We start from the raw sequence: 26,966 nt of genomic DNA, 5'->3' as shown, positions 1-26,966 counted from the left end.
GACCACAAGACAATTCTATATATGCCTCTTCTTGAATTGCTACATGTTTTAGTCAGCAGAGCCTTGTAATGCTGCGTAGCATGATAAGCATGATAGGTGCAAGGAGCAGAAAAATATCAAATATATGTTGATATGGGTGCTAATTTTCTGTTGAAAAAAAATGCTGGCATTAGTTTATCAGCTGAGGGCGTATTCATTGCCATAACAACGTGAGCTAATCAACTAGTACAACATGTTCTAATACTATGAGACTCAGGCAAACACCCTCAGCTGATTAAAAGTGTCAGGGGGGGGCGTGAGCGGCAGAGGGGACTTAGTGTCTATGTATTTATTTATTTATTTTAATAGGTTACTTATTTTATTTTAAATAAACATAAGACCAAGGGTCAGAAGTTTTACAAGAATCTTGATCTTGCAAAGTCATGACAGAGGGACTTGGTGTATTTATTCATGCTTGAAAGATGAACCTATATTATTTTTTTGAAAGGGAATAAGCTGATGAAGCTGACAAGTGACCAATGTTTACTTTTTAAAAATATTATAATTATTTGCAAACCCCAGTGAATCATTTGCTCTTGTTTCTCTGTTTTGAGATTCACACATCCTTAGCAGTCTTGTTTAAATGTTACAAATTTAGTCAATGAACTGAAGTTGGAAATAGTTTTAAGTTGTTGCAGATGTTATCTCCGTTAATTTTATTAATTTAAATAAATAATATTAGCAGGTTCTCAATAGTAGGCTATTTCAATTCAGGGAGGGCGTGATACAATGTCTGTCTCCTAGGGGGGAATGAAAGAAAAATGATTGAGAACCACTGGTCTAGAACATGTTGTACTTGTTGATTAGCTCACGTTGTTATGGCAATGAAAGCGCCCTCAGCTGATAAAATAATGCCAGCAGTTATTTTTAAACTGAAAATTAGCACCCTTTTTTTTTGCTTCAGAACAACAAGATTTTTGGGCATCAGAAGTTTTATAAAAATGTATGTGTCCCTGAAGGTGAGACAAAATAGTTTAGTGCTCCCGAAATAGTGGTCTGTTTCTCATGGTATTCGACAATCATCGACAATCATCTGACATGTTGTACTTGTTGATTTTTTTGCATCAGAAGTTTTATAAAAATGTATCTTGATACAATTTATAAATTGTATGGGTCCATGAAATTGAGGCGATATCATGTTGTACCAATGTGTTTCAGTAACATATTCAGGAAAATATGGTAATTTTTTAGTGAAACTTACACAAATAAATTTAATATACCTCGATTTTGTTATTCGAGTTCACAACCATTGATTATTCCTTCATCCAAACAGTCTTTTTTCATTTCATCACTTTAGTGGTTCAGAACTGCATTAGTTAGCTGACACTGCCAGCTATCGGCTTAGACATACAACAGCATAGTAACTAAGAAAATAAAGGTTGTGGAAAAAAAAGATCTTGCACAGGACTTTATATACTTCTATTCATATACCCCTGTGGATGCCTGGGGTTGAGCCCCCCAAAAAGTCAGAACCTAGACTCGCCCCTGGTTGCCATTATTGACTCTAGATCCCTAAAACGTTTTCCATATGCATGGGCTCTTTATGGTCTTACTGCAACCTTATGTTTTGAAAATATATCTCTACTTATTTCTAAGAAATTTCTTTTTAGCAAAAATGTCAATATACATTTTTTTTAGCAACATTTTCAGTAGCGTCATCATTATTGACTCTAGAGCCCCAAAACTTGTTCAATAGAGGCATGGCCTATTTATGCTCATACTACAACCTTTGTGATGGGGAGAGGGGAGGGAGTGGGAAGATGCATTGGTTTGAGGCACAGACCTTTTGATTGTTGTAGTATTTGGGTTATGGGATTTTAATGTATAGGGTGGTTGTTGATATAAATATTTTTTGTTAAATAAATGTAAATAAGGTTTTTAAGATTATACTTGTAATATGTTCAATCTCTCCTTATTTCCTCTGCTCATTAAGGTGCAAAAATGTACTGTATGTATGTTGCCAGTAGACACATAGAACACTCCCGGCAGGGTGCGCTTTGCGAGCACACAAAAAAATGTGCGCGCGAAAAACAGAACATTTCACCTCCGCTGCTGCAACTCCATCCTAGGGGAAACACTGCTGATGATCTATTGAACCGCAAACTCCGAATCTGCGGAAGTTCCTCCGTTAATATGAAGCTCTCCTCTTCTACAAATAATGTATTCTCTCTCTCTCTCTCTCTCTCTGTCTCTCTCTGTCCCCCCCCCCCTTCCCCTGAGGATGGACACTGAGTTACAGCCCCCCTCACAACCGCACACCACCACCCCACCCCTTTCAAATGTATATTGTATATATTCTCTGCAAACCTATGGTGGATCATGCCTTCAGTGTTTTTTGAACAACCACACATAAAAGGCTGCATATTATATTGACATTTTATCGTATTTGTCTAAATGCATACTTGACTGTAGATAGATTTATGAGTGAAGTTACCAACACAATAGATTGGCCGTAACACACTCACCCCTTTTAGAATCACATTCTCTCTCTCACTCTCTCACAAACACACATACAGACAGAAGAGAGAATGTAACCCAATTATTATTGATGTATTTACACTTTAATCTTGCTGAATTCTACAAGGCAAATAAATTAAGTTAGAAACTTAGTTCCACGGCTCCATTCGTTTTTGTAGGGAATGTTCTATTTTTGTCTTTATTATTTTGTCCTAATGCACCAGAATGCTTCATTTGTATGTGAAAATCACAAACAAATCTTCGGGGGAGGATGCCCCCAGACCCCCCCACAGGGGTTTGGTTTACAACTTTCAACCCCCCCTAAAATAAAATTCAGCAGCCGCCACTGGAAACCGGAGCATTTCTTGTAAATGGTGTGACTTCAAATAATGACATAGCCCCCCCCCCCTCCTGGGTGTAGCCCACAAGCTCAGCTTTAAGAGGCGCGGGTAGAGAGACCGGAGCTCACATCCTCCTGCTCTGAGGAGACGCAGCCGGGACAGCCAAGGTAGGACAGAAACATTCTCTGATCAGTTATATGACACCTGATACAATAGTTGTTGTGGTTGCTGATTTTCCTTTGCACCTGTTTGGAATGTTATCGAATGGACGTAATCAGTGGTTATCAGCCCCATAACTAACATTAGAAATGTGGACCGTAAATGTTGTGGATTTCACTTCATGTTTCATTGGGATTATGTTATAACCAGTGTGATATTTAACACAGAGTTTTTCATTAGGTCTAACTGGAGCTGGTCTTATCTCTGTGTTGGAGGCTGAACCTGGACCTGGGCCAGACCGATACAATCAGGTGCGTTCACTTCCTTTTTTTACGGTCCTAACGGCTCGCGTGGCCTCGAGTGTGGCACTTGCCTTCCTTTCACTTTGTATTGGACCGTCGAACAACAGTTTAACTTGAAAAATAGAAAAGCGGCCGCCTCGTTTCCACATACGTACATTCTCGTTATTGCGATCCAACGTCTCCGACCGAAAGTCCATTCATTCCTATGTGATTCTCCGTAATGTCCGTGTTTCCTCCGAGACTCCTCCCCTCACGTAAATATTTCTGTCCGGTATGTCCGTAATATACGTTCAAAAAATTTAACTTCGCCGTTGTTTTACGGAGATACCGTATGAAAGTTTTAGGTTTTTCACAAAACATGTAAGTACCTGGCAGGCCAAACTCCTCGCCGAATCTCTTTCCAAGCCTGGTTGGTTTTGTTTTTATCTCTGTATATGTCGATTCCTCATTTCCAAAGTACCGGTCTCCTAAAAACGGCCATTATCATATGCTCCCTCATCTTTTGTCCGTAAATAAATTCATGTCCGTTCGTAAAACACTAGCGACTCCTTCCGTAAATTTACGGAAGAACGGATACGAAAAACATACGTATGTGGAAACGAGGCGGAAAGGTTCTGTTTCTGAATGCTCTCTCGTCTGCCAGGGAAGCCAAACCCCTCCCCTTCCTGAATGATCAGTGGCTGCGCACAGTTTTTGCTCTGTGTGTGTGCGTGTGCGTGTGTGTGTGTGTGTGTGTGTGTGTGTGTCACCTTGTCTCCTTCTTAACCCGGAACTGACATGAACAACATGCAGCCAGTCCAACTGCGCATGCTCAGCGTGACTAATAATGATGTTGATATCATTACATCTCCTTTCTTAAAATAAGATGTAAAACATTTATATAGACAACACATACTTAATTTTATCAATACTTATCTTTAACTCTTATGAACTGCAATTATTAACTGCAACAGTTACTTATTCAAACCTTTTCAACTGCAGTGTAAGAACATTAGAATATTCCAGGGAAAGTATAAACTCATAACTTTACAACAATACTCATGACCCCCTAAAACTGTTCAATAAGCCTCTGTGGTGGCTTCACAGCCCTGAAACTTCTTCTGAAGGGCGGGTCTTGCACAGGAACTGGTGCCTCAGGTGATGAGCTATCAGATTGTCGAGGTTCTTCTCCAGCAACTGAGTGTCCAGGTTGTTCAGCAGCGGCATCAGCTCTTTGATCTGCTGTCGCTGGTCCCATAATGTCTCGCCGGTTCCGTCTCAGCACTGCTTCACTTTTAGTGCCTTTCTGTGACCATGTATTTGTTTTATCTTTGAGCCTCACATAATCATCAGAATGCAGTTCAGCAAGGCAAAGTCCCATTAGGAGTTGTGCTGGTGAAATACCACACTCTAGTGGTGTTGTGCGGTACACAAGCAGGCTTTTGGTAAACGTAAGGCAAAAGACTCCACTGTCTTTTGCTTTACACAGCAACCTCTTTCACAGTCTGGACTGACTTTTCGGCCAAACCATTAGACTTGCGGGTAGTGAGGACTTGACGTTGTGTGTACAAAGCTCCATTCTTCTGCAAAGCGTGCAAAACTGGCACTAGAAAATTGTGGCCCATTGTCTGTGAAGACTCGCTTGGCCACACCATGTCTCGAGAATATGGCCTTCATAGATGTTATAACAGCCTCTACCGTTGTAGTGTGCAGTTTACAGACCTCTGGATACAGGGAATAATAGTCTGTCAGCACAATGTAGTCTTTCCCTGCAGAAACAAATAGGTCAGCGCCTACCTTTTGATATGGTCTGTCAGGCACTGTGCGCGGCTTAAGTGGCTCAGCTCTATTGCTTGTGTGATATCTCAAACATGTTGCGCAGTTTGCCACCTCATTTGCCACATCCTGGTTGATTCGAGGCCAGTACATCACTTCACGTGCTCTTTTCTTACATTTTTCAATCCCAAGATGCCCTTCCTGTATTTTCTTGAGCATTTCCTTCGCAGACTCCTCGGGATGACTATCTTGCTTCCTTTATAGATGACGTCTCCTACCATCAACAGTTCTGCCCTGCAGTTCCAGTATTCTGTGATTTCTCGGTGAACAACCCTGCTCATCATTGGGCCACCCCTCAGTGATGAATTTACACAGGCCTTTTAGTGTTTCAATCCCGTGTTGTCTCTGTTCTTATGAGCTCCATCTTCGCGTCTGCTACTGGCAGTACCTTTGTGATCATGTTCACATGAACATCCACGTCATCACTCATCTTAGTGTGCGCCGGCTCCTGTGGGTCAACTGCTCTTGACAATGTGTCCGCTGTGTACATCAGCTTGCCCGGAGTATAGATTACATTCAGCGAGTAGCGTTCCAGCCGGATCATCATCCTCTGTATTCTCAGTGGGCAGTCATTGAGCGGCTTTTGAAAACAACGCGATCAGCGGCTTGTGGTCGGTTTCAACGCTTTATGTCCTGTCCTGAAACAAACTGGTGAAGTCTTTCACAGGCCTATGTTATGCTGAGCAGTTCTTTCTCAATTTGTGCATATCGCGTCTCTGCGTCTGTCATTGAGCGTGATGCATATGTAAATGGTTGCCAGTCATCATATTTTTTAAAAAGAACAGCTCCGAGCCACTCTGTGACGCATATGATGAGATTTGTATGGGCCTCACTGGATCATAGAACCTCAGAACTGGTTCTAATGTGAGCTGTGTCTTCAGTTCTTTCCATGACTTCTAATGTTCATGACTCCATTCCCATTCTGTCTTCTTTTTCAGTCAGCTGTCTCAGAGGTGCCATGTGTTCAGAGAGATTGGGTATGAATCTTTCCCATGTCATTATCATGCCATTAAATCTCTGTATGCTTCTTACATTTTGGCTTTGCCAAGTTTTCTATTGCAGACACTTTCCTGGGATCTGGTCTGATGCCCTCGCTGCTCAGGATGTCCCCCACACATGTTATTTCTTTCACCCCAAGCTGGCATTTCTCTTTATTCAGCTTTGTGTTCTTGTTGCCTTGGATACTTGTTTTAGCCTCTCCTCTCATTCAGCTTTCGTACTTCCCCATACTATGATGTCATCCAGGATGTGTCACTCCTTCCGATGTTCATAGATCTGTGTATCGTCTTATGATACACCTCAGGTGCTGAAGCTATGCCAAATGGTAACCGAAGAAGAACTTATATCTACCGAATGGGCTGTTGAATGTACACAGTTTTGAACTTTCGTTGTCCAGCTTCATCTGCCAAATCCGGATGATGCATCTAGCTTGCTGAAATACTTTGCATTTGCAAACTGTGACATTATTTCTTCTCTTGTGGGAAGTTTGAAGTGTTCTCTTTTTATTGCTCTGTTCAAGTTTCTGGGATCCATACACACTCAAGGCCCATTTTCTTTTCTCAATAACAAGCAAACTCACCCAGTTACAGTTGGCTCATCCTCTTTTCGATCACATTGAGGTATCCATCCTGTCCAACCGGTTTTCAGTGGCTTTGAAGAGCACATGGCACTTTTCGACATGGGTTAATAACTGGTGGAACCATTTTTATCCACTCTGATTGTGTGTTCTCCAGGAAGGCATCCGAGACCCTGAAACAGGTCACTGTACTGTTCCATCAGTTCATCATAGACTGTTTCTCCTTCACTTTCCACCACTAGCACTCTCTTAACCAGGTTCAGTCTCTCACAAGCAGCTAAACCTAATATGGCCTGCACGTCTCTGTGCACCACGACGAATGAAAGGTGTGTTCTCTGTCCTTGTGTGTCACTTTCACCAAGCTCTTCCTTTCACAGGTATCGCTGCTCCTGAATATCCACATACTTTCACCTTTGTTGCATGCACTTTAGGTCTGGGTCTGATGTTGTTGAACGCTTGCCTCTGACATCACATTTGCCTGTGCTCCAGTGTCTAGTTTTAATGCAATGTGTGTGTCATTTACTTTCAGTGTCAACATCCAGTACTTTTTATCCGTGTTCTGTTCTGTCACTACATCCACATAAAACTCATTAGAGTCACTCTCATCCACTGCATGACCTTTGCTCTGTTGGTTTTTACATTGCTGTTCATAATGGTTATTTTTGTTACAGTTGTGACATACTTTACCTTATGCGGGACATCTTCTGGGAGCATGCTGCGTGCAACATTGATCACATGACCTTCCCTGTGCCTTTCTGCGCACGGTTGTATTTACGTCGGGTGCCGTGTTCTTCTTCTTGACTGCTCTGTTTGCAATCTCTTCTTACAGCTTCCACCTTGCAGCTTTCACTAAACAGCTCTTTTGCTTGTGTTTTCACCGTTTCTGCTGCTTACCACATTCTTAGTGCTTTTCCTCGGTCCAAATCTTGTTCCCTTAACGGCCTTTCTCTTTAGACTATTATCTGGAATCCCGAACACACGTCCGTCCTTTATCAACGAGTCAGTCAGCTCTCCAAATTCACACGTCTTGCTTCGGTTCCTCAGGTCCGTTACCTATTGACAACAGTTTCTCCCGTTTTCTGCACACACTTGAAAAACCTGTGTCTCTCGAATGTCACGTTTCTTTTAGGGATGCAGTAGTAATCCTCAAACTTCTCAAGTATTTTATCCAATTCCAATTTGCTCGCCATCGTCTTTGGAACTGAAAGTTATTATTATACCTCCAGCGCTTCTTCACCCACAATAGCAAGAAAACTGACGCGTTCATCTTATCGCTCTTCTCGTCCGCCCCGATCGCCGTCAGATACAACACAAAGCATGTTTAAATCTCCTCAATTCTCAGACACATTACCTGTTAAACTGAAGGCTTGGGTGGTCGGTTGTAATGCTTGCATCGTTTGCGTGGTATGTCCTCTTTCCTCTCCAGGAAAGTAAATAGGCTACCGATGTCCCTCTCCGTGGGTTATTAGTGGAACTCTTAGCTGGCTCACTGTGCTAGAATTTCCGAAGCTTTTCCAACTTTTTCCCTTCTCCAAAAAAAATTAAAAATAATCCTTACTCTCCAAGTCCATCTTCTGAACCATGTAATGTTTAGTTGGGTTTCTTTAATAAACACACCGTAAGTAGCTTGAAAGAAGGCCTTTATATTCAAGGACTTCATGACATGACTTGGGTAACATTAACTCGCCTTGCGCCTCTTAACCGGTACTGACATGAACATGCAGCGCGCCAGTCCAACTGCGCATGCTCAGCGTGACGGTCTCATAACTGATGTTGATATCATTACAAATCGCCATAACGGCTTGCGTGGCCTCGAGGTGGCACTTGCCTTCTTTCAATTTGTATTGGAACGTCGGACAAAAGTGAACTTCGGTTTAACTTTTTGCAAATAAGCAAGATAAACACAAGATGAAATTGGAATATTGAGTTCAATTTCCAAATATTCAGTTTTTTTGTTCATCGAGTTAATACGGAAATTAGATTTTTTTTGTAATTCCGCCAAACTGAATGATCAGTGGCTGTGTGTGTGTGCTGTGCGTGCGTGTGTGCATGCTGTTTCTAGGCATCGGGTTTGCAGATTCCATTCGTGGTCTTTGAAATAATGGTCAAGCTAATGTATGGCTCTGAAGTACGGCTTGACCACAGGTCAGAAGTTGTGGCAAAGTACCTGGCTGACAGGATTTCTTGTTGCACAGATTTTTTCCACATCAGATAAAGTTTGGGAATGGCAAAAGTATTTTCGCCCTGGAATCACATGGCGTGGGTCAAGTACGTGAAGGAGATTTTTATAACCTGGGCTTCTCGACTGTACTGAGCGGAAGCATATCGGTAGCTATGTGATATGCCACTGCCCGGGTTATGTCTTTGTAGCGTTTGGATGTTTTGTAATAAGGCACTGATGTCGAGTAACTCTCCATGGTGGTCTGCTGCTGCTTTTGCGGCGTTGCAATTTGCAGATGTTGTTGGCCGCTTTTTGATACGGCTGTGCTCCAAAGGGTGAGAGCGGCTAAGGTGATAAATAAGTTTGTTGTATTCCCAGTCTTGGTGGGGACTACTGTCATGCGTAATTTACAGGCAACATTAGTCCTGACTATGGTCTGACTTGTAAAACTCCAAAGAACTGCCTACTGGCGAGCTGACATTTCCATTTTTATCGACAATTTCCTCGCTCGTTGCGGGTACTCATCTTTCACATCCCACAGCACGCTGTCTCTGTGAACACCAGACAACGAGATGGCGCAACCAAACTTGATACTGTTACTGATTGGCTATTAGCGTGTCACTCCAGACGTTGCTAGGTACCAGAGGACGAGTGCCTTTGTTTGTGCAACCAACCTTGCTTCGCAACCTCTGCTTCAAAGCGGAGCTAGAAGTAGACTTTTTGCTACGGTTTCTTACAAGAGGGAATAAATAATAATATCGAAAGGTTCTATCAAACACATTTTCTATTGATATTGATTACGTGTGAATCGCGATAACATCCGTTATTGTTTTAACGCCCCAGCCCTAATACAAACTAAACTTTTTATTTTATGTTGAAATATTATTTGTGGCTACAGCCCATCCCACATAATTTCGAACACCTGTCAGACTGAGTGGGCGAATGAGGTATTGCCGAGAACTGACTGGCAATCAAGCCAATTAAATGCTGGTAAGAGGAGAATGGTGGACAGTTGCTATCATTTAGCAACGCAACAACGAGCGCTGGAGCTAGTCAATGAACAGCAGTGCATACAACAACACTTTATTTATTTTTACTGTCAGTGAATAGCACCGAGTGAAATTCAACGTTATCTTTATATCTAGTGACAGCGATTATGTCGTTCAGATAAGTACCAGTAAACTTAGCAAGAAGATCTAGAATAGAAGGCATAATGCTAACTATGGGCTAACTTTCCAGGCCCACCTGTGAAATCCCCCCAGATGATCCCTAATTCATTCTTACCACCCAACATTGTAAAAAGATTTCCGATTCGTTATCCCACGTTTTGATGGTAGCCTACTAGCTCCAGTACCAACATCTTTGCCTAGTGTTTATTTCTAAGCTTATTTTACCCAGTGTGCGAAATACCCGTCAATATTCGGGGGTCCCCATCTCCCCCGATTGTTGCCCATACCACTTTTCGGTGGGGTCGCAGAATTCGGTGTAACATGACATACAATTTGCAGTAGGCCTATAAAATTACAATATTTCATGGATGCAAGCCAAGACAATCAGTATTTAGCCTGCATGACAACACATACACGCACACATAACACTTTTTTATAATCCAATATGCTATATATTTTAAAGCAAACACTGACATAGGAGGCTGCATTAGCTAAAGTTGTTTGGACATGCCCGTTGATTTATTACAAGGAGAGACAAAGTTGTGCATTACAATGCAAACACGACAATAATTGGCACCAATCTGGCGAGCGTAGAAGAGCAATCAACTGACTAAATGGCAGGTATAGCGAAACGGACACGCAATCAGTGGCACTTGCAAATTAGTGCCCTCAAGTATGACCTTGGAGTGATATTAATTATAAAATTACGATAATCATCAATCTACCGCAACATACTATCAGACAAATGTCATTGAACACATCACATAGCACAATCATGCAACCTGGTGGTATGCTGACATACAGCCCACAACAAGCTAAACATAACCATGGCGGCTGTGCTCTCTCTATCACTCTCACACGCCACGTACACAATCATCCTACTATCCAACTCAAAGGCTGGAATGCTTCACCTAAGACCCACAACTAACCCGACGGCCTTCATCTAACCATGCAGGTATGCCGAAGCTGGAAGGGGACATACGCACCAGTATCGCAACACTCATCTTATGCAAAACAATCGTCTTTCTTCAGTTAGACCACACATGGCTAATTTGCATATGTGCACAGGACTGGCTGGCTCCGCAAGGCAAATCAATAAAATTTAATGATCTTCTATCTGTCTAACTATCTATCAATGCTTGCGGTCTTGTTCTACTTGATGTCATTACGTGTTTGTCCAGTCAGACTGGTTGCCTCCGTTGTTCTGTGTGGTCTTGTAGGCTATACTGTCTGGGTGAGCCTAATCACCTAACTTCATTCCTTGTTTGGTCTTAATAAAGACTCTGACGCGGCTATCTCGATCTCGGCACCCCCTATTACCCTACAATTATACGCGAAGGCGAAGGGCATCGTAGGCACTAGCCTACTTCCCCACTGCTCCCGGCGCTGAGGTGAATAATTGTTAATTAAATGTTATAGTAGGCTATACTACACGTGAAACAGTCCAAAAATATACAAGATAACTCTTTTTACCGGTATTTATTGGTTTTATCAGCGTTTCATTTAATTTTATCAGCGGACATTTTGCGATGAAAATAATATCGAGTTTGAGAGGTCAATCATGGGATATTGCCCAATATCCTGCGATAGCGAACCAATCAATCTGGGCCATCTTAGGAGGTTCACGCGTAGCATACACTAACTATAGATAATATCTATGTATTTATCTATGTATCTGTATAATCTACTGAACACTCTTTTACTAGCCTCTACTCTCAAGGGGCTCGATGCGGCTTTGGTCCGTGTCTCCCCAACGTGACGTCATGCAATGCATTCTGGGGGAAATGAGAATCAATAGCAAACCGCTAAAATAGTAGCTACTTTTTTCGGATTACATTCCGTTTTTTGATACCTAACAACATTAAATACAATGGATAACAGTTTTAATCTTTATTTCCAACAAGCAAATTGCACAAGTTCGTTGGAAAATAAACCCTGCATCACAGCCTTTAACGCAGATGAATTTAATTCCACAACTTTTGTTGGAAGGAATTCCTTTTTCTTAAGGTCTTCTATTTCCATAGCTCGGTTGTGAGCAACGCTGTCACGGTGGATGTAAAAAGATTTAGGCAACCGTTTTTGAACAGGGCTACTCACTGTCCCATTGATCCAGGCATCCGACAAATGTAAGCCTGTCTTTTTCTCTGTAAGCAAGAGAGTATTTGCTGCCTAACATGCAGTGTATCCAAGGCCACCCTTGCCTGTGAACAGACAGTTCTTTTTTTCCTTCCTCCTTCCAGTGATTGAGTCCCCAGTTCCCCGGAAGTCCCTCCGTTGTATCAGTCCCGGTCCCAGCCTCTTCATCCTCCTTTTCTGTTTCCATGTCGTCATCATCAGTCCCACATTCAGCAGCGGCTGTGGCATCGTCACTAGATGTAGAATTTGCAGAGCTAGCATCTGCTAAAGTCCCAGGAGAGCTAGCAGGCGTCTAAGCTATTACGGCTTTACTATTATCCAGAGCTATGTTTTGTTTTTTTGCAGTAAAACCGGAACGGGTCAAGTCCGAGCATGACGTCTTTAATAAGCGGCCTCTTTTTCGGTGCCATGTACCAGCCAGTCGTCTTGAAGTTTATTTGATGTTTATTTGACAATATTTATTTTCCGCCAGTAGTCCGGTAACTTATCAACCCCAGCGTTTTCGGTGGCTAAGCATTGTTTGGCTGATGTTATGTATGATTATTCCTGTTTGTTTTAAAAACGTAGCCCCCCCCCTTTCTTCACAGTCTCACATGTTGTGCATAAACATATTTGTCTACTTCTACTGAACACGACCATGTCCAATATTAGCTCATTTTTGAGAACGAGGCTATGATTTGAGGCTAACCTTATCATGCAAGGCATTGCGGTTTGTTTGCGTCCACAATGAGGGAAGCTGTGCTTCTAGAAGGCACGCTATATGGATCCCACACTAAATTGGGGAAAGCTTCAAACAAAGTAAATTTTCTAACATAAAAACACAAATCGTAGAAAAGTCAGATAAGGATGTAATTGCGCTATACGTTTTGAAACAAGAATTGGGCTTGATTACATCACAGATTCTCGGACGCTCATTGAGCTTGGTTTTAAATGTGCAAACTATAATTATAAGCATGGCAGATGTAGTTATGTAGTACAATGGTGTCATATGGGTTGGTACTGGGTAGGCCCTATCCTTATGTCTCAACATGATATTCATGTTACAGAAAGGCAATATGCCTCTCTGTAATTATATTGGGAGGAATATAATGATTTTTATGGCATCCAATCTAAAACTAAATGACGCTACAAGATAACACAGTACATAAATCAACATAGACACAAAACAGTACAAAACAGTTCACCCCAGCCAGAGTGCGTGGCCAATCATGGGAAATTCACTTATTATAGAAGCCAATAGAATATAACCCTATAATGCAATAATAATAAAAAAAAGCATACATAAATCCCACAGTGATGACATGCCATGCCATAGGGGCATATATGTACACAACTAAAGGTTGCACATCATTTCAGGCAAAAAATGGTCCTTCAATACAGAATCAATTAAAAATTGTGTGTGTGTGTGTGTGTGTGTGTGTGTGTGTGTGTGTGTGTGTGTGTGTGTGTGTGTGTGTGTGTGTGTGTGTGTGTGTGTGTGTGTGTGTGTGTGTGTGTGTCAGATGGCCGTGGACAGTGGTAAGACCGTAGTGCTGGCAGCACTTGGCCGGCCCTTCAGTCTGGGGATGCTCTACGACTGTCGCAACGACTCACTGATCCCCGGTAAATAAATACAAGTCCCGAGTCTAACGGACAAGACACAAGATCTCTTATTGTCTTTGTTTTAACTTTTAACTGATTTGAGTTTTGGCTGAAATCAAATGATCTGGCCAAATATCATTATGGATGTCATTATTAGGTGAGTGCTGCAAGTGGCGCTCAACTATTGTTGTTCTTAAAGGTCACATGACATGCCACCAGGAGTGTGATTAGCCGGTACTGGGGCCTTTACGGCTCTGACACACCCACCAGATTATGGATCGTCGGACAGTCTGGCTAGCTCGGTGACCTGAGTCTGTTCGGTGTGTGCTGTGCGATCGTCAAAGCCTTCGGTGAACTTTTGAAGCCGTCTGTAATCTTTTCAGCCGATTGCACATGTTGATTCGGCCAAGACCAAATCGGTCCGACTGCTTTTTTTTCCGGCACTCGGCAGTCAGAATGGTGTGTCAGGGCCTTTAAACGTCACAGTTGAGTTGTCAGCATGTATTTAACATGGAAGCCCCTACATTCAGGCTGACTGAGATAACATACTGTGACAAAGACAGTGGCAATGCACCGGATGCTGACCAAGATAATAGGGACCTCATTTCCGTTTAGTTAGGTCCACTTAAGATAGCCAGAGCTCACATTTATCTATTACTCCATTTTCCACCACACTACACTACCCATGAGCCTCGTTGATTCTTTACAAGCAAGTATATTATTGTAATGGTTAAAGTTATGGCTAGATAATAGACTGTATATTATGCTATATCATATTTATTATTAAATGCTTTGTCCTTACAGGTTAGTAGCAATTTATTAGAGACCCTAGGATATCATTATGATTGTTCGAATAAATTTTAAACAATAAAAGGGTCACAGACAACTTTAACATTATTCTCATCCTAAGAAATGTATGCACTCCTAGTATTTCAAGACACTTTGCATAAAATGTTTACCAAATGCCATATATTTATAATATAATATAATTTAAATGAATTAGTCTAATCATAGTCCATGGTTTAGCATTTATTATAATAACCAGATCAAATATCAACTCTCTTCCATATTAAATACATGGTATTTGGTCAGTCAGACTACAGAGTAAAGTGTTATTGTGAGTTAAAGCAGTGATGTGTACAGAATATAGACCACCCTATATCATCCCACAGCATGACCATTCCACCTACATTCGTTTTTATTCAACCTTTATTCCTCCAAATATAACACACATTGACATTTAACATTTATCAAGGTTGGCCATTCAGCTTTCATAGGAAAAGCATTTATTTTCAGGAGGAAACCATACGCTGATATATATATAGAAAATGTATACGTTTTAGATGTATTCCTCTGAGCAAGGATTCTGATTTGTTTTCTCTTTGTCTTCTTCTGAAGCTCTGACACTTTGGAACCGGGAGGCCTTAGAGAAAGAAGCAAATGAAATACCCCAACCAAACAGTGACTTTGAGATAGTTGCATCTGACTCCATCGAAGACAAATATTCTGCGTTGAATGTTGAAGCTTCACTGCAAGCCAGTTTTCTGTGTGGACTGGTTGAGATAGGAGGCTCTGCTAAATATCTCTCAGATTCTAAGATTTCCAGCAATCAGGCTCGAGTGACACTAAAATACAAAACCACCACGAAGTTCAAAGAGCTGTCAATGAATCACATTGGCAGAGATAATGTGCAACATCCATATGTGTTTGAGTTGGATCAAGCAACACACGTAGTGACAGGAATCCTTTATGGGGCACAAGCCTTCTTTGTGTTTGACCGTGAGGTGTCACAAAAGGAAAATAGGCAAAACATCGAGGGCAATCTAAAGGTGCTGATCAAGAAGACAGCCAACTTGAAGATAGACGGTCATGGTTCTCTGAACATGGCAGACAAGGACATTGAAAATGTGGACAAGTTCTCCTGCAAGTTCCATGGGGACTTTAACCTTGAGAAAACACCTGCGACTTTTCAGGAGGCAATAGAAGTCTATCAAAGCCTACCTAAGTTGTTGGGAACCAACGGAGAGAACGCAGTGCCTCAGAAGGTCTGGTTAATGCCACTGAAGACTCTAGATTCTGCTGCTGCTCAACTGGTTCGACAGATAAGTGATGGTTTAATCAGGGATGCTCAGAATATCCTGGAGGACCTCAGCGAGCTGGTAAGGAGATGCAACGATGCAGAAAGATGCAAGACAGCCCAACCTAAGAAAAATGTGAGAACTTTCAAAGAACTGGTTTTGCAGCATAAACTAAAGCTCCAGAATAATATGAAAAGGATACTCCCATTGATCCGAGGAGGAGGAGAGGAGGAAGGTGTTCTTGCAAATATCCTGAAAGAAGTACATTCTTCTCCTTTCCAAATTGATCAACTGAATGAGTGGATGGATTGGAAAGGAACAGAAATGATAATCATCAACTCTCTGATTGACAAGATGTCCGAAATTGTGATCGTCACAAGTCGCACAACTCTGCAACAGGAGATCTACAGTGCAGATATCACACATGCTGTGTGCTTTGTCTTTACCTCCCTGGAAGCCCCAGAGCCTTACCTTTCAGCTCTGTCAAAGCACTTGGATGAAACCCAAACAGACAACGTGTCATGTGCTTATGATGTGGAAAAGGAACCATGGTTCTCCTTAGATGACGTAATGAACAAGGTGCAAGAGAAAGTAAAAGTCTTTAAAGATTTTGCCGAAGCAAACAAAGAGAACAAAAGCATCAGGTTTCTAACAGCTGAGAAGAGAGACAATGTAAAGAAAGGTGCAACTCTCCACCTCTACAAGGATGGCTCCTTAGTCACCGACAACTTTGAACCACCTTCAAAGCCAGGGATGATCATACGTGACATCACCCATAACAGTGTAACACTGAATATTTCCCCACCTCGATCTGGGTTGACAACTGACACCAGCTACACTGTTGAGTTCTGTGTCCATGGAGATGATGTTTGGCATCAACAAATGGAGGGGGCGACTGGAGATGTCACAGTGTCCAGCTTAAAGATTAATGAAGATTATCAGATCAGGTGTAGAGCCAAGTGTGCAGTCGGCTTCGGTTCGGCTTGTGAAGGTAGCGCTTTTAAAACCTTAAAAAAAAATAAAATAATGCATGCGGAATCTAATCCTACAGAGTCATCAGTCAGCTGGGAAAAGCCATCTGATAGACTAGCTATATCAATCAAAAAATTGAGTAAAGAATTAAAACCTGGTTCTCCTTCAGTGTTCAAGTTACCCCTGAAGCAAAACCATATTAGGATAGATGGATGCAAGAGCTACACATTTGGCGAGGACAGCGTGAGGCCAAATCGCACTCTCATGTTCCTGGGGGCAAAAGGTTCTGGGAAGTCAACTCTGATCAATGGAATGATCAACTACATCCTGGGCATAGATTGGGAAGACTCTTTCCGCTTCAAACTAATCGATGAGGACCAATCGAAGTCACAAGCTGAAAGTCAGACTTCCGAAGTAACCAGCTACAAAATCAACCACCAAGATGGCTTCCAAGTTCCTTATTCTCTAACCCTTGTTGACACTCCGGGTTTCGGCGACACAAAGGGTATAGTGAGAGACGGAGCGATCACACAGCAGATTAGGACACTCTTCACCTCGGAAAATGGAGTCCTTGAGATAGATGCAATTTGTTTGGTCACCCAGGCCTCTCAAGCAAGACTAATGCATACACAGAAGTACGTGATCGATTCGGTGCTGTCCATCTTTGGTAAAGACGTGTCAGAGAACATTTGCATTCTTGTCACATTTTCAGACGGTCAGCCGCCTCCTGTTCTCGCGGCGATCAATGCTGCTAATATTCCATGTCCTAAAACAGACATAGGACTTCCAGTGCACCACAAATTCAACAACTCTGCACTTTTTGCTGAAAATAATTCTTTCAGTGACATAGCTGATCAAGGCTCCAAATCATCAAATAATCCCCCCCCAAAAAAGAAGGAGGATAAAAACTTTGATGCAATGTTTTGGGAAATGGGGGCAAGCAGCATGGAAAAATTCTTTGCTGCCTTGGGACAAATGACCACCAAGAGAGCCTGCAGTTAACCAAAGAGGTTCTCAACGAGCGAAAGCAGTTGGAGGTGGCTGTGGAAGGAATCCAGGCCCAGGTACGGGCGGGGCTGGCGAAACTGGAAGAGATCCGATCAACCCAACAACAGATCGAAAAGCACAACGCCGACATCAGTTGCAATGAAAACTTTGAATTTGAAGTTGAAATCCTCAAGCCTGTCCAAATAGAGCTTACCAAAGAGGGAGAGTTCATCAATAACTGTCAGAAGTGTTCAGTGACCTGTCATTACCCCTGTGCCATAGCAGAAGATGAAAAAAAGAGTGGCTGTGCTGCCATGAAGGATGGGAAATGCAGGGTTTGCCCTGGAAAATGTCCCTGGGATGTACATTTCAACCAGAAATACAGGTGGGACTATGTCAAAGAGAAGAAGATGGTGATGATAAAAGAAGTGAAAGAGAAGTATGTAAAAGCCACTGAGGCAAAGATCTCAGTCGAGGAACTGATTGAACACCTGGAAGAGGATGTTGCCATACTGCAGGATGTGATCCTGTCCATGATAAAAAAGTCGTCTCGCTCTATTGCTCGGCTGAAGGAGATAGCTCTGCGGCCTGACCCGCTGAGCACGCCAGAGTACATCGACCTGCTCATTCAGGGAGAGAAGTCAGAGGCCAAAGAGGGTTACCCGGCACGGATTGAGTCTCTAGAAAAAATTAAAGAAAATGCCCAAATCATGGCCAAGGCTTCAAAAGGAGAGCCGCTAACCAGCACACAGGATCAATACATTAAGGACAGACAGAAAAGGAAAGAAGGAAAGGGAATTCGGATTGATGGTTGGTTTAAGAATCTGTTTTGAGTCTTGGGTCCTCCTCAAGGTCTCCTCCCGACTGGACGTGCCTGGAACCCCTCCCTAGGTAGGCGCGCAGTGGGCAACCTTACCAGCTGCCCGAACTGGCATAGGGCATAGCTTTAAAAAAAAAAAAAAAAAAGATTTCCACTAAGATGGGCAACACAGTTTTTCTTGGATCAGACAAACATTTCATTTGAAAGAGATGGCATTCGTTTCAAATAGAGATGTGGGATTTTTTTTAATACAACAGCAATTACAAAGCACAGGTCTTCTGTTTTTATAGTTTATAGTAGTATCCTTCTCAGGAAATGGCCTTTGTTCTCTTCACCTCCTTTCTTCCGCTGTAACTCGTTATGTTCAGGTTCGAGGTATACGTTTTGTCACAACTTTGTACTGATTTTTGACAGAGGCAACCATTTCCCTCTGTATTCTTTTTAACAATTTCAGAAAAAGTATACAAATAAAATGTAATAAATTACAGGAGGGTGGATTCTCAAAACTGCACCATCATTAGTATAAGAAGTATTGGTTTCGATCCACACTTCCCTAATTTCCACAGTAGGTATCACAGCAATTGACATCCTTCTTCTGCTACATTAACTCATTTTATGCTTGTTCTTTGATATAATAACACAGATGCTGTTGATGAAAACAGAGAAATGAAATTGCGATCAATATTTGTTGGGTGTAAATGTGATTATGAATATGTTAGAGGAAATAATAACAGAGTCTGTAAAAATAATATTTACAAAAGTATTTTTACAAAGAAAAAAAATATTAAAAGATATTAAAGATTGAAAAACGTCTGTATTTACTCAAACCTATTTTCAGTTTTTTTATATTAATTCAAGTTGGTTGTGTTGTGAATTTTTGAAAGTTAAGTCTCATAAACTGGATCGGTAAAGAGTTGAACTCCTGAGCCCTGTTTCAGGTACTGGTTTTGAGGCAACCCCAGAATTTTTTTTCGCTCTGAATTAGTGGAAACTCTGGGTTTTCCGTTTCAGGTAGCAGGTTCAGCGCAACCGAGAGTTAGTTGCTGCTTGGGAGGTGGTTAGACCTACTGAATTTGTTGTCTTTAAGGCTGAAGGCAGCTCTCCGACAGAAGGAAGTGTTAGAAATGGCATGTCCTTTTCTACGAGAGCCTGTGGACGTAGAGGCTGCGATCCTCAGAAGGAATCTCTGTGTGGGACAATTATTTAGACCCCGGTTGGATATACTTTCTTTTCCTGATAATTTTCTTCACGAGCCCTATTGTTTTTCAGCGCAAGCTATCATTTATTTAGACCACCTTCGCAGCCCCCATGTTAACTGTCAAACGCAACGGGGGCATGCTTTAAGTTTAAGTTTTGTTTTTTTAACGCAATTAACGCATGTGTAGAATGATCCGCCCCGTGCATCCCACCCGCTCTGTAGGCTACCCGTGCATCCCACCAGCTTTGTATGCTACTACAGTCACTTTAACGTTGTGGCTTTCCCATGATCAGAGTAGCTGACTAACCACGGACCTATAACTGCTGCAAGTCAAGAAACTCACTTTAAGAACGCAAGGCAGAAAAGACCCTGGTACTGCTTTTAACCAGATGCTGTTCTTCTCTACATGCACATGCTCAGCATAATCGTCTGCATTGTTCACTGAAGTAAAACCCTTTGAGTAAACTGTTCTACAAAATAACCTGTCCCACCACAGCCCGTGTTCTAATAAAGACAATCTACTTTTTATGAGGATTTCTATATTTCCTGAAAGCACAAAAAAAAAAAGTCATTCATATTGGGTATGTTTTTAGAGCAGGGCACAGTATCCCAGTTTGCACCTCTCCCACCTTTAACTTATGTTCCAAAATTTGGATCTCCAAATCATCCTTTTGCATCTTTTGCCTAAGGTGGTCCATTTGACTGGAAGCATCCGCATCAGCTTCGCCACAGGACCGGAGGCTGGCAGCTTCCTCCGCCCCACTCAGAAAGGTCAAAAGGAGCCGGCACCACGCCGCTTATAAGATAGCAAAAAGTGAATGTGTATTTCTCGTTACTTTTTGTCATTATTAAAGAGAGGCCTGATTCTCAGAAATGCATGTTGAATGGCTAGAGCAGGTCCTGCCTCTTCGGCAGGCATCATGGATCTCCATCCAGCAGCCTGTACATTACTGGAAGCCAAGGTCTCTCTGGCCAGTTTGGGGCAACCAGCAGGAGTCTGGGGTTCCCCTTCTGAGCTCTGTGTAGAGTTAACCCTATCAGTGGAAATGGCGGGAAGGCATAAAGGAGCTGACGTGGCCAAGGATGGGCCAAGGCATCCTGTGCCATCGGACTAGTCTCTGACAGAGAGAACCAAAGAGGGCAATGTGTTGTGGTGGAGCAAACAGGTCCACCTCTGCTGCGCCATATTTGCTCCATATTGCCTCTACTACCTCTGGGTGGAGTCGCCGCTCCCCTGACGGAGGTTTCTGGCGTGAAAGAAAGTCTGCCACCGTGTTCTGTGGCCCTGGAAGGTACATAGCCCTGAGGCTGGAAAAGTAAGGGAGAGCCCATGCAAGAAGTTGCTGTGCAACCTGTAATGGCTGAGCCGACCTTGTGCCCCCTTGGTGGTTCACATTCTAGACAGCTGACTTGTTGTCGCATCGTACCAGAACATGTCTGCCCCTCAAATATGGCAGGAATTCTAAATAAATATGGCAGTAGCGCTAAATAAATAGTATGGAGCTCGAGCACATTTATGTGCCGTGTCCTGTGCTGCGCACTCCAGAGCCCTCTCACGCCCTGTGCTGCCACACTGCCCCCCCAGCCAGGGAGCGAAGCATCGGTCACCACCACCTCGCGGCGTGAGGGGATCGAACCCAGTGGGACACCTTTGGCAAGAAATGCCCTGCGTCTCCAGGGTTGTAATGCCAGGAGGCATTGACTGCACACCCTGACTTTCCTGGATCCGTGCAACCACGGCTCTAAGTGGAGGCCATTGAGACGGGAAGGCAAGTGTTTGGACGGTGTCCAGGGTTATGCCAAGGAACAGTACCTGTTGGCTGGGAATTAGAAAACTTTTGCCATAGTTGACTGTAAGACCCAACCTTTCCACATGGCCTAGGAGGGCTGATTGGTGCGAGCGCTGCCCGAATGCACCTTGTGAAGATCATTGGGGCTATTGATAACCCAAACGGGAGGACCCTGTACTGGTAGGCCCGCCATTCGAATGAGAAGCGCAGGTATGGCCTGTGATGTGGTGCTATTGGGACATGAAAATATGCATCCTTTAAATCTATTGATGTGAACCAGCTCTGCCGTGCGACGGCCTGGAGCACTTCCGCTGTCTTTAGCATTTGAAAAGGCAATACTTTCAGAAAACTGTTCAGCCCTCATAAGCCCAGTATAGGGCGAAACCCACCCGCTTTTTTGGAACTAAAAAATACACTGAGTAAAACCCACCTTGCTGTGTCTGAGGATCTACAATCTCGATGGCCTTCTTCTCCATGAGGGTGGATACCTCCTGGCTGAGGGCCTGTCGCCTTGTGGGATCGCTGACTGTAGTCAGTCTGATCCCCCTGAAAACAGGGGGCCGGCGTCGGAATTGGAGATTGTACCCCTGGGAAAGCGTGGCCACCACCCAAGGGTCTGTAGTGCAACTACCCCAGCAGATGAGGTGCTGCTGGGCGAAGCGCCCGACGCCCGGCCCAAAGCCGTCAGTACCTGCCCCCTCTTGGGGGCCTGGAACCCCGACCCCTGACCTCTCTGTGCCTGGGGTGCAGGTCTTGTGGGAGCCCGACGGGGTTGATAGGATCTCTCAGGAGCTGGTGAGGTCCTGGGATAACCTCTAGGACGCGCTGGCGGGAGAGGACGATTGGTGCCATAACCTTGTGCGGTCTCTCCAACAACCCCTGTTCAGGCAAGGATTATTCAAGCTTGTGTTCATTCCATGAATTCTTCAATAATTTTGTTGTCAAATGTCTCATTTCGTAGCTGCATCTCTGGTGAAACTGGTCGACGGGCTCTCCAACAACCCCTGTTCTGGCAGGGTGGAGGTCTTCCTCCAGGGCCAGTGGGCCACAGTTTGTGATCATGGCTGGGACCTGGCAGATGCCCAGGGGGTGTGTAGACAGTTGGCCTGCGGGAGGGTGCTGGCTGCACCACATGGTGCCAGTTGAGGACCTGGACAAGGGCCTATAGGGTTGGTTGATATAAACTGCACTGGCCACGAATCTAAGCTCACACAGTGTCGCCACAGAAGACTGTGGTCCCACAACTGTGATCACCATGAGGACGCTGGTGCTGTCTGTGAAGGTAATACATTTAACTTGTGGCTACACAATATCTGCTTTGTCTTCTGCTAAAATAACATGACACTAAATCTATGGCTTATTTTCCTATCCAATGAATTATATCTCATTCTTCAGAAAGAATGTGATGAAAACATGCTTATTTTGTTATTTGAGGTTGTCTTCAATCAACCCGTAGTCATATGTTTTCCTTTTGTCGTAGCTGGCCCTCCAGTGAGACTGGTCAACGGTCTCTCCAACAACGCCTGTTCAGGCAGGGTGGAGGTCTTCCTCCAGGGCCAGTGGGGCACAGTTTGTCATGATGGCTTTCACACATCAATTGGAATTTGAGTGGACTACAATATTCCCGTTAGCCAAGTCCGACCTAAGTGATTCTCACTGTTGGCGACAAGCTGATTTAAATCAATACAAGAACACATGGATCGAATGAGCGCATGTTGTAGTCCATCTTCGGAAAATTGTAGTTTCATGCTAGAGACGCTAGAGCTCAGCAATACTCCCCGTCGCACAATGACGTCGGTTAGGAAAAGTTGAATTCATTTTAAACAGGACTGTCTTTTCCTATGTTCGAAAGGAAGCACCTTTTCATCTCTCCTTGACCCGATGACGTTTTCCACAAAGGTTAAGGAAAGGTGGCATAAAGGTCAGGAGATTTGACATTCCGAATTCTCCCCAGGTAGCACTAGTGTTAAGCACAGGGGCGTAGCCAGGATTTTAGGCCCCCATTAAAGGTTATCTGTATGGGCCCCCATGGTGCGCATGCCACAATTTGTCCACCATTCATTCTAAATCTATTACAATTATTTCACTGAATGTGGACAATATATTGGGGACATATCTGCTGAAAGCTGGCAATGCTGCTTTACCTTTTATTTTTTACTTATTATCATTTTCATCTCTTTTCATCGTTCAAATAATTTCTGCATTGTTTTATTTCAAATGTAATAGCCAAATACGATATTTCATGACCTATTGATGAATCATATATCACTAAAGCCCTTTCTAGAGTCCTTCCCTCTTAGGCTTAACTGTCCTTACCTTTAACCTATTTGCCACGCTGCTGGTTACACAAGTGTCAAATTACATCCATAATGTGTTTCATGTGTTGTAGATATGAAAGAGGATTGTTGATTGCATAATTACATTTTGTTGTGATGTACCACAATTATTAAATGTTTCATAAAGTTGCATAGTTCTGGATACATGTTTATTTATGAATTGTAGTTGCATAATGAACATTGTGGTTGCAGATCTTTATATATATATATATAAAATCTATCAGTTTTATATCTACGGATCTCGATCCACGCATGACTATTGCTGGCCTCTTGAGACCATCCTGTGCCGTGTTCCAATATCCATACTTCCATGAGTACACTTAAACGAAGTAAACTATCCGCACTCACTAAGTGCGCTAATTTTCAGATGTCAGTGTTGTTCCAAATCGAGTACTCCGTGGTGCACTAACCGGAAATTACGATCACGACTGCCGCCGTGGCTCCTCCCCCGCAATAAACATCCCGCTTTGAACGGTGAACTCTTTACGCCTAGCAGCTATAAAAAGTAAAACAATGTTTTCTCACGATCAAATACTCATCAATCCTAAAAGTTATGGGCATGTACACAATGTCTGTGTCAAGAAAATATGTGTTTGCTGTACGGTGTTTGCAGATGCATTGATTTAAAAGTACAACTTATTACCCAAATAATTTACCTAGAATGTGTTGCTAGGTAGATGAGAGGAGAAAAGTGTATGCGCGAGGTGCACAAGCAACATTATGCATGCGCCCTTAAAATAGCATCTGAACAACGCGCCACTGACTTTAAACCAGGTGTTTCCTGGTTTATGGCGCAAGTGGTTTCTGAAACTGCAAGATAGCACCAGGGAACGTTTGCGCCAGAACACGCCTCCTCCTTTCGCCGAACCGCCCCTTGGGGCGCAAGATCAATCCCTAATTTACGGACGCATGGCGCAGGAGGGAAAAGAACACTCTGCGCCAGTTGAAAACTAGCAACAACACATGCGACAGTGATTAAGTCAAATGCGCAGGATGCAAGATAGGCCCCATAGTCTATGTTTTGCTGAAACGTTTTCACAGTTTCTCCTGTGCAGGCAAGTGTCAACCCGACGTATGAAACTTCGAGGTCGTGCCTATACCTCATTTTTGGTTCAGGCAGGATCACACAGTTTATACACGAGAACTATACATTTGGTTTTGAATATAGCTTACACTACCTCCGGAGGAGGAATGACAACTGTTGTCTACATGCAGGCACCTGAATGGAAAATCTGATCCAAGTGTAGACCGTATTTTTACTTTGTTGACATGCACTTTCCTTCTTTAAAGGTCTAGAAGTGAAGCGCTTCAAGGGAGCTGTGGTTTAGCTTATCGTGCAATTTTTTTGCTGCAATACCACAGCATTTCACTTCAGACTCACACTTTGAGACTGTTCCTGGTCGCTTGATAGAGCCACAGCCAAAGAACCCACGGCTTACCTCTGACGTTCGAAGAACCCTTAAATCATCCCTGATTAAATCATCAAGCTAACACAACCAACATGAACAGAGTATCTACACAACTTCAAGGGCTTTAAAATATAAACAAGGCACCAAAAGACAGATACCAACTGTGATATTGTTTTGAAAGTGAAATATTCAATGTGGATGGGTGTGTCTGAATTAGGATGGAACACAACATAGCCTAAATGGAAGCCTCAATTTCCGCCTAAATTAAAGTCCCATTTTAGAGTGAATACCACCTAGTGCATTATCAGATGGAAGCCCTGTATCCATATAGGGCCACAGTCCAACGTCTAATGAGTAGGCTACCTGGGTCAAGATTTGTTGCCAATAAAGTGGAGTAGAGCCAAGATAGAGAGGTCTTATTAGAGGTAGGTTTAGGCAGAGTCCCGAAATAAAAAACATAAATCCAATGTAATCCAATTTAAAAAAGGACAATAGAAACAAGACGAGACAGTATATATCATGCGACCAAACCATCGCAATTGCACTGTACGGCCACAAGATGGAGATAAAGACAGTGTGTTCTTAGAAAAGCAATGTTGGCCTACCTATTTTCTATCTATCTTATCTACTAAAAATGAATTGAAACACCCTGGGAGGATTTATGTGATCCAAAACTACTTTGATGACAACATCAAAGGTAACTTTCTTGTTGTAACTCGAAAGAGCACCACCCGCTGTTATTGTGAACAGCCATCACAAGGTAATTTCCAAATCGACCTTGTCGGCCGTCGCATGGACGGTGGGTGTGTGGAGCTCTGTCTGGAGAGTGGTTCATGTTTAGTTCGTGAGGGTTAAGCTTCACGTGTGGCGCATCTTATAAACAACATCGCTCATTGTGACCAAAGATGTACTAATAAGAAGATACGCCACTCGGCTGAATATGTGAAGCCAACAACACCGGTGGTGCCAATGAGCGTAGGCAGTTGAGGAATGAGAGTCCATCGGGACACCTTTTATGGCATTATATTAATCAAATATTTAATAATTTAAGAGGAAAAAGGTTATATTTGTCAGATTTTGGTGAATTTCTAATAATAATCAAAACACTAGGCTACTCATTAGACATGAGCAATGATGACTTTTTTGCGAGATTGTGAAGTTCATGTGATAACTAAGGTGAGAAATACGTATCTTAGATGCAACATATTCTTGATTTATTACAAATGAATGTTTTAAAGAGCTTGAGGGGTAGGCCTATCACTGAATGATGCTGTCAGCTGTTCGTCCCGATAGCTTCAGTGCTTGTGGAAATGCTCTAAAAAGGGCGTTCGTATCTTATTTGTATTGGCCATTCATTATGCAATCACAATAACCTATAGATTCTGTTACTATCCAAGCGGCAGTGAACAGCCCATGACCAGCTTAATAGACTGATATAATTATATAGCATGTAGATCATCCATTCAATCCCATGAATTCAGCAGCGTCTAGCCAGTCTGCCCCCAGGGCCAAAGCATGGTACTGCAGTCTTTTTCCTGTCACCTAACGGTCAACAGGACTGGCATGGCTCTTTATTCGCTCATACCAGTGATGTCAGCTGTACCCTAATTATCGTGATTGTTCGATATTTTCAGTATTAG

At 42.9% G+C, this 26,966-nt stretch overlaps 1 protein-coding gene across 1 annotated transcript; it reads left to right on the top strand.

Annotated features, from left to right (window-relative positions):
• The first annotated feature begins 2,982 nt into the window (after positions 1-2,982).
• Positions 2,983-24,042, top strand: LOC130387075 (uncharacterized). Its single transcript, XM_056596024.1, is given in 5 exon segments — positions 2,983-3,004; positions 3,237-3,307; positions 13,658-13,757; positions 15,135-17,770; positions 17,773-24,042. Coding segments are annotated over 3 exon segments (3,570 nt in total). The 5' UTR covers positions 2,983-3,004; positions 3,237-3,307; the 3' UTR covers positions 18,607-24,042.
• Positions 24,043-26,966: the final 2,924 nt, after the last annotated feature.

This window comes from Gadus chalcogrammus, chromosome 8 (genome assembly GCF_026213295.1).
Source record: "Gadus chalcogrammus isolate NIFS_2021 chromosome 8, NIFS_Gcha_1.0, whole genome shotgun sequence".
NCBI classification, from domain to species: Eukaryota; Metazoa; Chordata; class Actinopteri; order Gadiformes; family Gadidae; genus Gadus; species Gadus chalcogrammus.
This window is presented reverse-complemented; position numbering and strand designations above follow the sequence as displayed.